Below are 15,804 nucleotides of genomic sequence, written 5' to 3' on the forward strand. Positions count from 1 at the left end.
TGAATTCTCTATTGAAAAATCATTAACCAAACTAGAACGTAAATCACCTAGGATTTTGGTTGATGCAAAATAGATTCCTCCCGTTTGATTTTCGGCAGAGAATTCCGCTGATACACTTCACTTTAGGAGAATGGAGACGAATGAAGAGAAAATATAAATAAATGATCAACAACTGTGTGTTGCCGGGAGGAGAATGGTATGTTTTCCTGGATCCGAGCACGACTTTCAAGGTTTTCCCCTGCAGCTCTTTGAGGAGAAGCAAAATGTTGAGACCTGCTTGAATCTCCCATTAAGGGGAATGCAAGTCTACAACACCTTAAATATGCAAGTTTAACTCTAAGTCAGAGATGTGGGTTGACAGGATTGACTGAAAAGCTTTGCGGTTGCGGTTTGTTTGTTACTCTGAAAAAAGATAGGATAACCTTGTAACATTGTTTCTTTAGTAAGCAGACTAATCTGTCATTGCAACCACAGTGAAAGCCCCACATGTTCACATTTCCGGCCATCAAAAAATACCTACCAAAATAAAAGCAGGAAAATGGGACGATCAACACTTGATGGTACGATATGTTGTTGCTATTCGGTATTTAGAAATTAATTAGAATTGAGACAGTCTCGTCGTAAGTGCCATAGCAACAAAACCAGAATTGGAGAAGGAGTAGGAAGGTTTTCATAGACGTGTTGTTTTGCTGGAGAGCGTTGTGTCATTCCAAACCGGTTTAAGGGTTCGACAATGAGAAGTTTCCATGCCAACAGTTTCATTTAAATCGCAATACTTATTGGGTAATCTACGCAACATTTTCTGTAGACTTTACAAACGAATATACGTCCTCGAACGCTTGTCTGATGGCGGTGGGCTGTAGTCTCATTGCAGAAAAGTTAACAAAACAGCAACTTTAACATTATATGCCGTAGCTCTTTTTACTGTCGTTTGTCATAAAGAAAATGTGAAATTTATTTATTTATTATTTTTTCCGCCCTCAAATTAAGGGCTTGAATAACATTTGTTTTTGTTTTCTTTTTCGACGGCAGATGGTGTTCGCTTGCAGTGCCGTTTTCGACGAGTAAGACATGATAAGATAATTTGACCAAGACTTATTTCTACATGGATTTCCACAAGCAAACGGAGATCTTGAATTAGAAGTGGAACGGAACTACTTTCCAGAGCAATAAATCGGAATCCTAATGATGAAGAGAAGTCAGACGTAATCAACAAATGGTTTCCATCCAAAGAGAACGAACAGAACAACGAAAATATTTATCATTACGTATTCCCAAAGAATAACAGCTTAATTTTTAATTTATAGAAGTCAATAATCGATTTGTATTATGCAAGCCATTAAAACACAGTAAATAGCAAAATATAATTTTCTTTTTCTTTTTATCAAATGGAGGTGCAAACCGGCAACGTCGCTCTACCTTAACATCAGTTTCGGCGGGAAAATTTCGTGCTCTGAGACAGATTTCTTTTTTTGTTTCGTCCCATTTTCTGGCAAGCCTGCTGTCAATTTGCACTGTTCAGATCTGAAAATGTCTGTTTCGCACGGAACTTGCCATTTCCACAGACCAAAAGGTCAGATCCAGGTAAGATTTCCAACATTTTTTCTTTGTTAAATAGCTCATACAAGGCAATCAATTATGACTTCATGGGATGTAGGATTGCGTTTGGTTTTGACCGATATTGTGGGTGTGCAAGTAGAAGGTGACTGCTGCATAACTAGAAAACAGAGATACTTCGGAAATCTCCTTTACCATTCCTTAGAATCTCTGTTTCAATGTTTGTGCCTGATATGGGTTTAGTGGTAATTGTCATAGGAAACGATGTTTATTGTTCATGAGGTTGTGAGGATAAATTTCCCTAAAATTAATTTAAAATTGATAGGAAACATAAATCAAAAGCAATTTACACAATTTTGTAAGATCAAACTAGGAATTATTCAACTAGATTGAGTGGTATGGGTCTTCCCTTAAGAGAAAGTTGGCGAGTGATGCCAGTCCAGAACCTGCTACTGCCCAATCTTTCTCTGAGATTCTGTTTTCCTTCAGAATCACTGAACTTTGATATCAGTTGTGAGATTTTGACATTTTGCGAAACATCAGCTGCTGTTTGTTTGTGCTTGTTAAAAATTCTGCAGTCTACTTTCCATTGCAGCAAAAGTTGAACAATATTGGTATAACCCCATCTAGCCGCTAGATGCATTGCAGTGTCACCGTTGCAGTTCATAGCATCGTAATCGAGTCGAAAGTGAGCTTGCTCAGAGTAGTATAAAAGAGCCTTGACGCACGGTTCATGTCCATTCAGAACGGCTAAATGGAAAGCCGTGTTTCCTTGGAAATCTCGATAATTAAGATCGCAGCCCGATTGGTGACACAATAACAGTAAGCACGTTTGAAATCCTATAACGATAATATTTTAACATTCAGGATCAGAGGATTCTGCTTTAATTTTCGCAAATCTTTACCTCTGTAAGCAGCCCAGTGCAAAGCCGTCCGACCTTGGAGATCTATTATTTGAACTTTATCGCGGAAATGCGTTCTCAGAAGAACCTGTAGTAAATCAAAAATTGGGCAAAGTCATGTTGTCCTAATATTTCCAAAAGTTTTACCTGCGTTGCATCACTGTGACCGTAATAAGTTGCATAATGTAGAGCCGTCCACCCTTTCGGATCGCTTCCTAAAACATCGACTACCCTCGGTAATCCGCAAGAGCGGCAAGAACACAGAGGATGGCACTCGAATTTAGAACTATAAAGCAGCTCTGTAAGAGCATCTGTATTACCCAAACAAGCAGCTCTCAATAATGGCATGTCTGGTACATTTTTTGTGAAACTCTGCTTGTTATCCCAACTGCTCTGTTTTAGGTGATCAAGCACAGCCTCTAATGTTGAGATAAGGTATCCATCTTCACCCAGGAGGCTTGATGTGTGAAACAGTTTGATGAACTCCAATTGTGCTGTCCAATTTGTCACTTGTGATTTGAGAATGAGATAACTGAAGAGTGCCAAGAGGTTGTCTGCATCCAGCTCAGCTGGAACATCTGTCTTGGTCAACAAATTGAGTGATTTGCGTAGGCAATCCAACTTATCAGCCACGAGCTTTTGGTCTGGTAACTTTTCCAGCTCTGGAAGTGCAATAACAAGACTGGGTTGGAATTGTTTGGGGAGATTTAGATCTTCCACTGTAGTGTTATAATTATTCCTTCTGATTTTGTTGAGGTTTGCATCTGCTGTGCTGGCCTGAATAGTTATTATGTCCATCAACTGAGGGTAAAGATTACAAACAACACAGCTTGAGATTCTTCTATCAAGGCTTGAAATGTAGTTTTTGATTTCGATTAAACATTCATTCAATTTTTCAGGCATGGAAAAATCTTGATCAGCTTTCAAATAGTGATTCAGGGCTGTCTTGACCGTCCTTATGGAATCCCGTATTGATTTCTTTTGAAGTATTGTGGGGCTTTTGACATTTGAAATTTTTGGGTCATCTTTGTGGATACAAAATGCTTTGATTTTTCCCAGTTTTGTGTAGATAGTTTCCTGGAATAGGATTTGAACTGTAATTGAACCTACGTGCAAACTATCATTGCTGATTTCAACCAGGTCATTTGTCAGTGTTCTTAATTCCTCTCCAACTTGCATAATTATGTGCTGACGAACGTAAAATTCATTTAGGTTATCATGACAGACGGTATTTGCCAAGGGGATGCACAGAATCCACTGGTTTTTGACAGCTTCTTCATACAAAATAGTAAAATTTTCTTGGAAAAATTTCAAGAAGGGATTACTTGCCAAATCTTCGTCGTATTCCATTTTCTAATTAAAATTTTAAAAACACCCTTTCCCAACGTTGACGGGTTATCGAATGACAAATTTTCTGTGTCAACACCAATCTTTCAGTCACTCATTTCCGACGTTGTTGTTATTGTGGCAGTCTTATTTACTGACTATCGACTACTGCCAATCTTGCATCAGTGTGCCTAATTTTTTATTTTTGTTGTTGTGTTAGATCATCTTTGGGCCTATGTTTTCGGGCAAAACAACCGAATTAATTCGTCGACTGAAACGCTATGAAGTAGCCAATCACAAATGTTTGATTGTCAAGGTAATGAACCATAATTTTTTTTAAATTTTTATCCAATAGTGAACGACATTTTCTCATTTTATCAGTATGCCAAGGATTTGCGGTATGAAGCCAAATGCGGAGACGGAGTTGCTACTCACGATCAGCAAAGTCGAGCAGCAGTAGCCGCAACCGCCTTGTCCTCTATCACGCACCTGGCAAATAGTTGCAGCGTTATTGGGATCGACGAAGGCCAGTTTGTACGTGAAATTAATTATTTTGTTACGAACTAGAACAAACCAAATAATCAAAATATTTGATGCTACAGTTTCCCGATGTTGTCGAGTTTTCCGAAATGATGGCGAATGCTGGCAAAATCGTTGTCGTTGCTGCCTTGGATGGAACCTACCAACGATCAGGTAATCATAAATTCGAATGTGTTAAAATGTGATTGATGTAACTGTTCTCATTGCTTTTCGTGATAGGTTTCGGCAATTTCTTAAATTTGGTACCACTGGCGGAGAATGTCGTCAAACTAACAGCCGTTTGCATGCATTGCTACGGCGAAGCCGCTTTTACTCAACGCCTTGGTTCCGAAACAGAGGTCAGTTCAGCGTTGTCGTTTCATTACTTCTGTCTGCTGTTATTATTTATTTATTTATTTTGTATAGGTGGAGCTGATTGGAGGCTCTGAAAAATACATGGCCGTCTGCCGTGAATGTTATCGCAAATATAGCGAGACCAATAACGAATCTTTGGCGGTAGACTGCTGCCATGGCAACCGCATGTCGTCTCCGTTCCACCAAATGCACCAGCGTTCAAATACCAAATCTCCTCTTAAAGTAAACAATAGCCCGACAAAGCACATAACTGTAGGAGTCAATCGAATACTTTCCTTTGATAAGGAAAATGTTTAATTCACAACTTCTGAAAGGAAAAACGTTTTGAGTTTTATGTGGCATGACGTAGTTGTCTTTGCTCTTCCTCCCTTTCCCCCATATTTCTTCGATCCGCCATTTTGCTTTTTGTTTTACGAGTCTCATGAAAATTTGCAAGTTCATTTTAGTTTTTAGATGCTGCTGGCCAATCGCCGCAGGTATTCATTTCCTTTTACCAGTAATCATGTAAGCCGTTTTATTTTGAAATTTAACATGCCAATAGATAAAGTGAATGCCGAATTCTTTGGGGCTAAGAAAAAACCCTGAATTTTCCACAAGTATTTAGACAATGACGAAAGAAGTATGATTTACAGGATGTCCTTGACTGGAATTTATGCAACATCTTTAGCCTGAGATTGCTCTTTACAGTCCATTTCTGCAGCTGTCGTTTACAAACAGGTAACCATAATTTAAAAATTAATGATAACAAATAAACGCAATTTTTTTTTAAATTTCTTTCGGTGAATGGATTTAGGCGTCATGGAGTACATGGAACGAAACGTTTTTGGCAAAGAAGAGGTCGTTGCCAACGTTGATTTTATTCCGGCCATAGACGTAGTATCCTTGTGGACCCATGTAATCGATTAAAGGTTTTTCGCCAACATGGTCCCACTCTACGGCCAACGTCTAGCGTGAACAAATCAAATGAAGTTATAACTTCACAAGGTAAATTATTTCGATTAAATACCTTGATATCGACCTTGTGCCACGGAACGGTTTTAAGGATTCTGAGTTCATGACCTTCAACGTCAAGGCTGAAAAAATCGACTTGAGTTTGGCCAATGGCCAACAGTATGGAATAGATAGGGAAACATTGAAGAGTGAGCATATTTTCTTTTGATGCGTGTCCATCAGAATTTGTTTTCATCGGCCGATTTGGATCTAAAGATTCTTGAACGGACCCTATGGCATACGCCACTTTGAAAGTGACTTGAGTTGGGTACGGCTGCAAACTGAGGCAAACGGGGAGGGCGTAAGATTTCCGTCGACGAGATAGCAATTTACCAAATGATGTTTGATCAGCTTCGACGAGTACCCCACCCCATTGCATTGTTCGTTCCATGTAAAGCGTATTGCTTAAATGTTCACCATCCAAAGCTCCACATTCGATAAAAAATCCTTTTGTCTGAAAAACCAGATAATGTCGCGTTATTAACGTTTAACAGGTGAAATGCTAATCCCAGAACTTTGAATTTAATCCTACTTTATTGCCCAGGTAATTCAGTATGCTAGCCGCTTGCCCAACTGACGGATCCGCATTGTTAGGTGCCACTAAATTGTACGGGACGTCAATATCCGCCGGTGGATGTAGGTAACGTTTCCTAATTGTTTCAATGACGCAAGGATGGTCTTGTTGCAACTGATCCGCGTTCATCCGTTCTATAGATCGCCCGTCCCAAGCAGCCAAATTTCAAAGGAAACGTAAAATTGAATCGAATGGCAATTGATTTACCTATTGTGCATTTTTCTGCAGCTAAGGCAGCGAATCTCGGATCAGTTTCCTCTAGATCCAAAAGGTTGTATTCTGTTGAAAACAATTAACTCTCTATTATTTGATTCAAAATTTGACGTAACTGAAATTGTTAGATTACCGGAATCGCGAATGGACCCAGAAATGGGTCCAAATGACTGTGTATTGGTCCTGTGTTGGATGACGAAAATGAAGGCAAACGTTATGAAGACAACAGTAACAACAAACGATCCTTGGCGATAAAATCTATTATTAAGAAGTAGCCTCATCACGGGGAAAAAGTGGTGCCGTCACTGCTCAAAACAAAATTGATCCGGAAAACTGTTTGCTGGACCGCCGACTAGACGCGGAGATGTTGGACTGAAGACAAAACTCGCTTGGTGGCTCGTGAAAGTCGTCGGTGATATAGCGAGTAGAGTTCAATGGAACCATCTGCTTTATCCCTGGAGCATTATTTTTTAGGGGTCATTGCTAACCTTGAGGAACGCAATTTTGCTTATGATTCGATGTGCATCTGAACCCCAACTGGTACACGAAAAGAAAAGTTGCCATGTCGGTATACGAATTTATCGTCATGGTCATGGATTTAGAAAAGCTCGTAACCGATACGTACATGAAAATGCTTAGCTATCGGAAGACAGATGCTATTCCAGAGTCGTCATCATCAGCACGAAGCCATCGTTCCAGATCGTGCCATTGTCACAACAGGGGTAAGGAATTTTGTTGACTGCTTTAGACCTACAGTGGGCATTGAACACATGTTCTGAACGTTTCCTTCGAACACAGAATTTAACGGTAATTTTCCGGGCAATGTCTTGTAGCTCATTAAAAGTGATTAAGTATTGCTATGGCTACGGCCATAGAACTACGAAATTCCTTTTTTGTATTCTTTCGTTTTAACCTTTCCTATGCTAAAGACGATTTCCAAATTGTTTTATCTCAGGAAGAGTTTCAAGAAAACAACCATGGCCATAGACAAAGACTTGCGCTTGACAACCGATGTACTTTGTTTTTGCTGAAAAAGGTATGCAACTTTTTTTTTTATATCAGATTGTATCCGCATGTATCAGACGAGGTGGGGGGGGGGTGGACGACAGTGCGTTTGTGAACGTGATCATTACCTGTCTATTCGCTTTGACCACTACACTAACAACGAAACTTTGGGAGTTACAATATCGTAATTATTATATTCTTGAGTAAACCATTGTATTGTTAAACATACCAACATGTTCGACCCTTGAACTCTGGAAGTTACAGTAGTTCTTCTACAGCTGGAAATTTACTACAACCCAAATTAGTGTCTCTTAGTTAATGAAGACCGAAAACATCTTTTGCATACACGAGCGGTATAGAAAAGTGAGAGACAAAAGAACATAATTGTATTATAGTGAAGATGTGAAAATTTGAAGGTCATACCCTAAAATTTGATTATGACCAGCCAGTTCTTTATGCTGTGTTCAGTTACACAGAACTTTTCTTGTTCACCACCTGTGAAGACAAAATCTCCATGTCTTCTGTCCACTTCCTATAGAAAATAGATTGCATCTGCTATTGTTCCGTGGAACACGAATTTTCATGTAGTTTCCAGTTAATGCTACGTTGCGTTTTGAACGAGTGGGAAAAGGGTACGTATATGATTACCGCGCAGTTTTGTCGTGGTCGGGTTAATACGACTGTGCATCCTGTATGCCAGCATGGCGTAGCATAGGCCTCTTTTGTCCAGATGCATTTTCCTTTAGCGTGGGACAATATTTCATCACTTAATTCTCGTGCCGTGTACACATTCCTTTGGCTTGTGAAAGCTTTAAAACAAATTCCCCCACCAAGGTCTCCCATTTATCATTTTTTCTTATTCTGCATGATGGTAAGCAAGAACATAGAATAAATAACAACGATGGCTTCAAATGGAAACGCCAGGTGGAACAAGTTGCGTTCTTTCTCAATACTGCGTTGCTGTCAAAAGCGTCCCATCCCTCATCGCATTTCTTTAAAACATTTGGTGAATTTTAACTTCTGTCGTCCTTATTTACAGCATGCTTTAAACTGTCTTTTGAAATGAAGTTTATTTCCTGGAGAACTGTAATTACGTTTAGAATCGTAATTCTTGCAACATGCTTGCAATCAGCAGTCGTGGCGTGCTAGGTACGAAAGCACATTCTGTCTCTGTGAAGACTCGTTTTCACCATATTCAAATGTAGAAAAAAAGGACCTTAATCAATAAGGTATAAATAAGCCGTGCTAACGTTTGTTAGTTAAGCCCCAAAACCTAGCATTCATACTCGCTTGTTTACCGTTTGAAGAATCACCTGAATGGGGATGGGGGATCTTGACACTAGCGGCATCTACTAAACCATTTACGCGGCTTATTGCGCCAGGTTGCTGTTAACTTCAACCCTCAAACAGTCACCGGGTTTTTGTGCTGTCGTCATTGTCGTTCCTGTAGAATTATTGTTTCTCCTGTCTTAACCTGTAATGGCAGTGTTGCAAACGATGGCATCAACTCGAGAAGTTTTTGAAAATACCACTTTCGGTAAGTCAATTCGTTCGTACTTTTTGTTGATGAACTTGTAAGTGGAATGTTTTTGTGTTTAGAACCGATGGAAAATGGAGACAACGATGAAGAAGCTATCCGTAATAAAGAGCAAGAAATTCTGGAACTCGGAGAGAGATACAAGAAGGAAAAGAAAGCACAGGAATTAGCACAGCTTATACGAGATGTCCGACCATTCCTTGCCATGATCAGCAAAGCCAAAGCAGCTAAACTTGTACGTGGACTCGTTGATCTGTTTCTCGACATGGAGGCATCAACAGGAACTGAAGTTCAACTGTGCAAGGTAAAGAGTTTATCACATTGTCATATTTAGCATTGCCACAGCCTGTATTTTATTGTCATTTTTCATTATAGGAATGTATTAGCTGGGCGGTGGAGCAAAAGGGCACATTTCTTCGTCAGAGTTTAGAAGCCAGACTGATTGCACTGTATTTCGACACTAAACAGTACTCAGAAGCATTAGCTCTTGGTGCAACATTGCTCAAAGAATTGAAGAAATTGGATGACAAATACCTTCTTGTGGAGGTGACTTTGTCAAATTGTCTTCTTTTTTTCTTGTTTCACTTATACAACTTCCAGATAATTCTTTTTTTTCAGGTTCAACTGTTGGAGTCGAAAACCTATCATGCGCTTGGTAATTTGCCGAAAGCCCGTGCAGCCTTAACTTCTGCCAGGACTACAGCGAATGCTATCTATTGCCCTCCGAAGCTTCAGGCCGCTCTTGACTTGCAGTCGGGAATTTTACACGCCGCTGACGAGCGCGATTTCAAAACCGCATACTCTTACTTTTACGAAGCTTTTGAGGGCTATGACAGCATTGATTCTCCTAAAGCTGTAACCGGACTCAAGTACATGTTGCTCTCAAAAATTATACTAAACACGTAAGTGATGAAGTAACAGTGAAATTTCTTGGAATCGAACATATCTAATTTGTATTTTTCTTTTCCTACAGACCAGATGATGTGCAGAATATTTTGAGTGGCAAATTAGCTTTGCGTTATGCCGGTCGAGAAGCTGAAGCATTGAAAGCTATTGCCCAGTCGGCAATTAAGCGATCTTTAGCCCAGTTTCAACAGGTATGCCTTTTCTTTTTTCATCGTCACATTTACTTTCCAGTTGAAACATTGGATATTTTGGTACATCAAGGCATTGGTAGACTACCGTGCTGAGTTGGTAGAAGACCCTATTATTAAAGCCCATTTGGAGTCGTTGTACGATACCATGTTGGAACAGAACTTGTGTCGGATTATCGAGCCTTATTCCCGCGTCCAGGTATTTCTCACGCAGTTTATACCACGATTAGCCGAAGTTTCATTATTTTTCGATTTTGTTTAATAGGTTGTACACGTCGCCAAGATTATTGCCCTGCCTGTCGATCAAGTAGAAAAGAAGTTGTCGCAGATGATTTTAGATCGCAAACTATCTGGCATTCTCGATCAAGGTGATGGGGTGTTGATAATCTTTGAACCTACCTGCACAGACTCCACGTATGAGGCGGCATTAGACACGATCCAGAACCTCGGCAAAGTGGTGGATACATTGTACCAGAAAGCAAAGAAGCTAACATAAGATGTATCATTTAGAAGCGGAAGAAAAACAAAATAAGCGTTTACTTAGTGTTTCATCGCTTGTTCCGAAAAAACACCAAACTTCAACAGGGATGTTGAAAACCGAGTAAATAAAAAAAAACATTTCCTACGTTAACTTTAAAGATTACCTTTTATTCAAATTTGTTCTCTTATATAAAACAAACAAAACAGGCACTGTTAATGGGACCTTTTCGCGCGTACGTGGCATTATTATGTTTCCTAGTCTTAAACAATTTGATCTACTGAATGGTATTGACATCAAAACGTAAAATTAATTATTGCTAGAATAGAAGTCAAAGGTGTTTACCATAGGGAATGTACAAGTACTTTGTGTTAGTCATATGTATAACTATTGGCATTCACTGATCAACCAAGTAGTGGTACCTCAAATGCAACAATATTACATCCCTACGAAACCTTCTGAAAGGATATGCTGATAAGTTAAATATCAATTGTCAAAATTGTGATTCCTAAGGTATTGCTTTAAAAGAAGGTTTGTCTCAGTGGTTCAAATAACTATTTGGTCAATGTATCAATCACGCTACGATATGGACGTCGTTGGTCGAAGGAGTTTTTGTTCATGACAAGGTGCAACAAGAAGAAGAAGCATTCTTTTTACCCACTAATTCGGTCGTTTCACCTTGATATTTTGGCAGGGAAGCTGATTGGCTGGCATTGGTTGTTACAGTGGAATTGGCGTCGTCGATTGCATCTGGTGGATCGAGAGAAAACAATTGCATTCTTCAAAACGTTTAACAAATTGAAATGTTATTTGTTTACCTTTCTTTGTAGCAGACGACCACGTATTGGAAGGCGATGGATTGCCGTTGCTGACGTTGCCAGACGAAGGTGATTTTGTGACATTAAGCTCTGTTTCAGGTTGGATAACGAAAGAATTTGAGATTGCATTTTTTTTAGATTTAACAGATCTTAGCGTTGAATTCGTGTGGGGTGAATCAACAGAGTCAAAGACTCCTCCACCTCCTCCAACACGGAATAAGGAACGCTGCTTCTTTAAATCAGCTAACGTGCACGCCCCGCCAGATAATGAGGGCACCGGATACAGGACAGCCGGCAAGGGTGAAGAGGACAACACCGGGTGGACGGACGGTAAAAGTTGAGGTAATAAAACAGATGATGATGATGAAGACGATGAACAGGACAACACGCTGGTAGACGGAGGAGGTGGTGGTGGTACGGATCGACTGTTAACCCCAGGACTTTTTGTGTTAATGGTAACTGAAACGTGAATGTCGATTGTGCTGTCATTAACAGCTGATGTGGTCAGGATAGGTGACGATATGAACTGCGGCTGCATTGTGTCGCAACCTAAACAAACAAGAAACATGCCGCAAACCAAAACACAAACACATCACATTCAAACGACGCATGCTGCACAATCATCCGTCCTTCAAAGGAGAATTAAGGAAAAAACAAAACAAACAAGCAAGAAACAGACAACGTAAAGTGCTCTTACCGGTATCAGCTTTGTACGAAGACGATGGCGGAGGCGGTGGAGGAGCATGTCGTTTGTTGCTGTTGATCAAGCGACTTGAAAAGGATGCAGTCGTGTGAGCATCGGCCTCAGCAGACGGCGTTGTTCTTTGGCTCTGATCATCAGCTTTTGTTTTGTCATTTGAGCTTTGCTGGTTCGTACGTCTCTCATCCTGAAAACATAATTAAGAAATGATTTAGTTTACGCGATTGAAAAGGGAAATCAATGGGTAAGTTCAATTTTTACATCTTGATGAATGACGAATATGGCTTCATTTTTGATCTGCCTTTTAGATATTTGGCCTTTGTCTCGTGTTGAATTGCGACGGATCGAATGTGTTCGAGTATTCGTCGATGCTGATTGAGAGCGTTTCGTCTTTTGATTGCCAGCACGAGCTCGACTCTCTTGTTCAGTTCGCAACGCGGCAATCCTCACTTTCATCTCCGGATCTTCGCAAATATCTAAAATGAATATTTTAAACATTTGTTAAATTCCATATCGCTGGAAACATCAACCATTTAATACCATAAGGAGTTTCGTGATTTTTAGTTTGGGCATTGAGATCAGATCCATTCTGAACGAGAAGCTCAACAATTTCTAACTGGAATGTTGCAAAAAAGGAAGGTATGATAGTGTCTCGTATTAAATTTAAATGTTAATAACGAAATCGCCTTACATGTCCCCAACAAGCAGCGGCATGAATCGGTTGCCAGCCATCATTGTCACTGCTATCAGTGGTGACGTGCTGATCCAAAAGGAATTCCACAACTGACAAGTAACCATTGGCCGCGGCAATGTGTAGAGGTCTTGCTCCTACGGAATCTATGTATTCCAGGCTCTCTCCTTGCGCAGCCAAATTCTAGTTTGGATGGACAGAGGCTTATTTTAATAAGTTGGTCTCAATAACATTTTTGCAGGTGATAATTACCTTTAGATCTGTCAGCATCCGTTTTTCTGTTGATGCACGGATTTCGTCAATCAGCTAAAAGGAAATCGATCAATATCAACGGTGAGATATGAAATGTTTGATTTGTTAAATTAATTGATTTTTCTTTACCTCCTGTGTAACACCTTCTCGTGCCATTTCTGATTCTATGTAGTCCAACGTAGGCTCATCCTCACAGATATCGTAGGCTAAAATTCGAACCAACCATTAAAATTTTGAAATATTTTACAGAAACGAACCAAAACTTACGCATGTTGCCATCCGCATTTACGGCTAGCATATTGGCTCCCCTGTTTCAGGATAAACCGAAATCAAAGGTAAAGTTAAATGAGTTTTGTGCTAAAAAAAATAGTTCACTGCTCGTACTGGCCAATGAGATATTTGACGAGATGCAGATGGCCGCATGTGGCTGCTGCATGAAGTGGTGTCCATTTCTCAGAATCTTCTGCATTTACATTGGCCCCGAATTCCAGCAAAAGCTTCATCATGCTTTCGCTATCGTCAATGCAACACTTTAAAAAGAAAAAAAAAGACGCAAGATGAAAATAATTCACATGTTTCATGACGTCATCGACGAAATGAAATTCAAAAGCGACCTTTAGAGTTTTATGGAACAGATAAAAACATTTCTGACAAGATAACTGCTATTCTATGGGAAATACTTTACTTGGTGTAGGGCAGTTAATCCATCTTCATTTTGGGAATCAGGACATACTCCTTGTAGCAAAAGTCTCCTCACTTTAAAAAAAATAATAATTAGTTCGATGTGAAGCGAGATCAACTGAAGCTGTTTACCTTCTTCTATATCATTGCGAGCAGCGGCTTCCAAAAGAATGACGCTATTAGAAGTAAATGGATGTGAATGGAAATGAACAATCGAAATCAATTGGATACTTATACCTGTGAACAAAGTGGATTCCTCTGTTCTGTCCGGTTTTTTTATTATTCCGGTGATTAGAAAAGAATTTATCCTTTTTCACGGTGAGCGGGAAATCCCTTTCATTTTGTTCGTGGCGTAAAATTTGATTCATCCGCCGATCTCGAGCAATTTTTAACCTTTCGGCTGCAGTTAACTTCTCGATTCGCGGAAGCTCTGCTACTAAATCGCTGTGATCCATTGAATGGCTAATGTCGGGTTACTTGTACGCACTCGCCAAAGAAATCTATCCCGCCTATGACGGATTTCGGCTAGAAAGATTTGTTCTGATGTGTCACGGTTAGATATCGGTCCATGATGGTATTAACGTAAAGTGTTCCTTTCGTCAGTACAACTGAAAAAAATATATAAATCACATTTAGATGCAGGTCAAATGCTGAGGTAACACACGAAGAACTATTGTTTAAAAAACACTCTGTTCACTCAACCAAATTGTTGGTTTTTCACTATTAAAAGCTAACCTAATGACAAGAACAGAAAAATGGTTATTATAAAATGACCCTGGTGTCAACAAACAAACACAAATTGGACAAACCTTAAGTATATATCATTAGTATGTAAATTTTTTTATCCCTTGAACATTAAGAACGAAGACCACAACAACATAGACCTACATTTGGGACTAATTTCAGGTTTGAGACTAAACTAGTTGCGAGAGAGTTAGTCACTTGATTCTCTGGCAATCAACTGCCATAAATTTCAGAATGTGGAGCTGAGAACAAGCTGATATCAAACTACGTGGTTCTCTACCGGATCAACGAAAGGCTGTAGATAAGAAAAACACCTTGATTAAGTTTAATGCGAAGATGTTGCACAATCACATTCGGTTTTTAAGCATGTTTCTTCCATTCCGAGTTTGTAATCCATTCAAATCCTGGTAAGCCACCGTTACTATGAATCCATCAAGCTCGATCCAAGCAAAATAATGGAATCAAGATATCAATTAACACGATTTCTTTTTATCTGTGGGAAACCTTCGTCTTTCGGTAAACATTCGAGAGCAACTAATGCCGAGTGCCACGGCACGAACTGACAGAAGTTTTACAGTACGAAAGGAGGAAGGGTAGGACAATAACACAAGTGTATGTTGCCATGCAACTATCTTTGTATCCATACAACTGTCGCCGTCTGCTGTTGTCGTTAAGAAGCTTCCGGCATTCAATTGAAAGGTTTTTGCCCTCTTCACTTTTCCTATGAAAGCAGCTCCTCGTTGAGGAATGTCGAAAAGATGAGTGACGGGTGATAACAGAATATGCTCTTGGCTGAAGTAGCACACGAAGAAAATTTTAGACAGAAAAGGTAAAAATGGTCACTGGTTAGTATCATTTTCCTGATTCCAACGAAAACATGACGACCTAGTGGTGGGAAGTTCACGATTACAGACGACCACAGCTTTTTGTTCACATCGTAAGAGAAATTCCGGTCTACAAGTGTCTACAAGACCGGCGACGTGTAAAACAAGTAAAAGGTAATCCAATTTTGTAACGTCCACCAAACTGTCGACAATCTTGATTTACAACTTTCGTTCAAACGTGATATTTTGCTGCTCGCCATGCTGCCATCTGCATATCATAGCTGCAACTTGTTCTTTTAAAAACATAAAATATGAAATCGAATAAGTGTGCTCTAACGTAGGTTGGGTATTGACGTGCACCGTATATAATATTCACTGTTCATCAATTATGTTCACTCATTTATAGATATTTTACAAGTCTTTCCAAAATTGTTCAAACAAAATGACTGTTATATTGGCTGTTTGTATTTCCCTGAGTTCAAAACTGGTGACTGTTTCGTTCCACAGTGAGAATCACATGTGCT

At 39.6% G+C, this 15,804-nt stretch overlaps 5 protein-coding genes across 5 annotated transcripts; 2 read left to right on the forward strand and 3 right to left on the reverse strand.

Annotated features, from left to right (window-relative positions):
* Positions 1–1,443: 1,443 nt before the first annotated feature.
* On the forward strand, positions 1,444–5,237 carry LOC130690420 (thymidine kinase, cytosolic-like). The gene is made up of 6 exons (XM_057513435.2): positions 1,444–1,584; positions 4,006–4,101; positions 4,167–4,319; positions 4,388–4,478; positions 4,545–4,663; positions 4,731–5,237. Exons 1-6 carry the CDS (start codon positions 1,531–1,533, stop codon positions 4,974–4,976), a joined length of 759 nt encoding a protein of 252 aa, XP_057369418.1. The 5' UTR covers positions 1,444–1,530; the 3' UTR covers positions 4,977–5,237.
* On the reverse strand, positions 1,807–3,928 carry LOC130690396 (ankyrin repeat domain-containing protein 27-like). Its single transcript, XM_057513410.1, has 3 exons — positions 2,607–3,928; positions 2,463–2,547; positions 1,807–2,397 (listed from the first exon to the last, which is right to left on the reverse strand). The coding sequence occupies exons 1-3, from the start codon at positions 3,807–3,809 to the stop codon at positions 1,934–1,936; spliced, it is 1,752 nt and encodes a 583-aa protein (XP_057369393.1). The 5' UTR covers positions 3,810–3,928; the 3' UTR covers positions 1,807–1,933.
* A 198-nt stretch (positions 5,238–5,435) lies between the features above and the next one.
* LOC130690412 (protein Star-like) lies at positions 5,436–6,762 on the reverse strand. The gene is made up of 5 exons (XM_057513427.2): positions 6,590–6,762; positions 6,451–6,522; positions 6,202–6,377; positions 5,686–6,123; positions 5,436–5,624 (listed from the first exon to the last, which is right to left on the reverse strand). The coding sequence occupies exons 1-5, from the start codon at positions 6,735–6,737 to the stop codon at positions 5,469–5,471; spliced, it is 990 nt and encodes a 329-aa protein (XP_057369410.1). The 5' UTR covers positions 6,738–6,762; the 3' UTR covers positions 5,436–5,468.
* A 2,078-nt stretch (positions 6,763–8,840) lies between these two features.
* LOC130689915 (26S proteasome non-ATPase regulatory subunit 11-like) lies at positions 8,841–10,723 on the forward strand. Its single transcript, XM_057512854.2, has 7 exons — positions 8,841–8,998; positions 9,061–9,302; positions 9,374–9,544; positions 9,617–9,900; positions 9,972–10,095; positions 10,166–10,291; positions 10,358–10,723. Exons 1-7 carry the CDS (start codon positions 8,941–8,943, stop codon positions 10,586–10,588), a joined length of 1,236 nt encoding a protein of 411 aa, XP_057368837.1. The 5' UTR covers positions 8,841–8,940; the 3' UTR covers positions 10,589–10,723.
* LOC130689912 (protein phosphatase 1 regulatory subunit 16A-like) lies at positions 10,720–15,267 on the reverse strand. The gene is made up of 14 exons (XM_057512849.2): positions 14,771–15,267; positions 13,950–14,320; positions 13,845–13,888; positions 13,717–13,787; positions 13,416–13,561; positions 13,299–13,339; positions 13,161–13,237; positions 13,032–13,085; positions 12,780–12,962; positions 12,629–12,704; positions 12,350–12,564; positions 12,086–12,275; positions 11,389–11,937; positions 10,720–11,320 (listed from the first exon to the last, which is right to left on the reverse strand). The coding sequence occupies exons 2-14, from the start codon at positions 14,165–14,167 to the stop codon at positions 11,187–11,189; spliced, it is 1,998 nt and encodes a 665-aa protein (XP_057368832.1). The 5' UTR covers positions 14,168–14,320; positions 14,771–15,267; the 3' UTR covers positions 10,720–11,186.
* Between the last annotated feature and the right edge of the window lie 537 nt (positions 15,268–15,804).

Source organism: Daphnia carinata, chromosome 6 (genome assembly GCF_022539665.2).
Source record: "Daphnia carinata strain CSIRO-1 chromosome 6, CSIRO_AGI_Dcar_HiC_V3, whole genome shotgun sequence".
Classification (NCBI taxonomy): Eukaryota; Metazoa; Arthropoda; class Branchiopoda; order Diplostraca; family Daphniidae; genus Daphnia; species Daphnia carinata.

What these genes read in the sequence shown, in the direction of transcription:
- LOC130690412 (XM_057513427.2), bottom strand. Translation starts at nt 6,737, where the DNA reads ATGAGGCTACTTCTTAATAATAGATTTTATCGCCAAGGATCGTTTGTT. An exon ending in TGGGTCCATTCGCGATTCCG is followed by an intron (nt 6,523 to 6,589) that starts GTAATCTAACAA and finishes TGTTTTCAACAG; the next exon opens with AATACAACCTTTTGGATCTA. An exon ending in TGCAGAAAAATGCACAATAG is followed by an intron (nt 6,378 to 6,450) that starts GTAAATCAATTG and finishes GGCGATCTATAG; the next exon opens with AACGGATGAACGCGGATCAG.
- LOC130689915 (XM_057512854.2), top strand. Translation starts at nt 8,941, where the DNA reads ATGGCAGTGTTGCAAACGATGGCATCAACTCGAGAAGTTTTTGAAAAT. An exon ending in TTTTGAAAATACCACTTTCG is followed by an intron (nt 8,999 to 9,060) that starts GTAAGTCAATTC and finishes TTTTGTGTTTAG; the next exon opens with AACCGATGGAAAATGGAGAC. An exon ending in CTTTAGCCCAGTTTCAACAG is followed by an intron (nt 10,096 to 10,165) that starts GTATGCCTTTTC and finishes TGGTACATCAAG; the next exon opens with GCATTGGTAGACTACCGTGC.
- LOC130689912 (XM_057512849.2), bottom strand. Translation starts at nt 14,167, where the DNA reads ATGGATCACAGCGATTTAGTAGCAGAGCTTCCGCGAATCGAGAAGTTA. An exon ending in GGAATCCACTTTGTTCACAG is followed by an intron (nt 13,889 to 13,949) that starts GTATAAGTATCC and finishes TACTTCTAATAG; the next exon opens with CGTCATTCTTTTGGAAGCCG. An exon ending in GTCGTCTGCTACAAAGAAAG is followed by an intron (nt 11,321 to 11,388) that starts GTAAACAAATAA and finishes TCGATCCACCAG; the next exon opens with ATGCAATCGACGACGCCAAT.
- LOC130690420 (XM_057513435.2), top strand. Translation starts at nt 1,531, where the DNA reads ATGTCTGTTTCGCACGGAACTTGCCATTTCCACAGACCAAAAGGTCAG. An exon ending in GACCAAAAGGTCAGATCCAG is followed by an intron (nt 1,585 to 4,005) that starts GTAAGATTTCCA and finishes TTGTTGTGTTAG; the next exon opens with ATCATCTTTGGGCCTATGTT. An exon ending in GCCTTGGTTCCGAAACAGAG is followed by an intron (nt 4,664 to 4,730) that starts GTCAGTTCAGCG and finishes TATTTTGTATAG; the next exon opens with GTGGAGCTGATTGGAGGCTC.
- LOC130690396 (XM_057513410.1), bottom strand. Translation starts at nt 3,809, where the DNA reads ATGGAATACGACGAAGATTTGGCAAGTAATCCCTTCTTGAAATTTTTC. An exon ending in GTCACAGTGATGCAACGCAG is followed by an intron (nt 2,548 to 2,606) that starts GTAAAACTTTTG and finishes GATTTACTACAG; the next exon opens with GTTCTTCTGAGAACGCATTT. An exon ending in GCACTGGGCTGCTTACAGAG is followed by an intron (nt 2,398 to 2,462) that starts GTAAAGATTTGC and finishes TTATCGTTATAG; the next exon opens with GATTTCAAACGTGCTTACTG.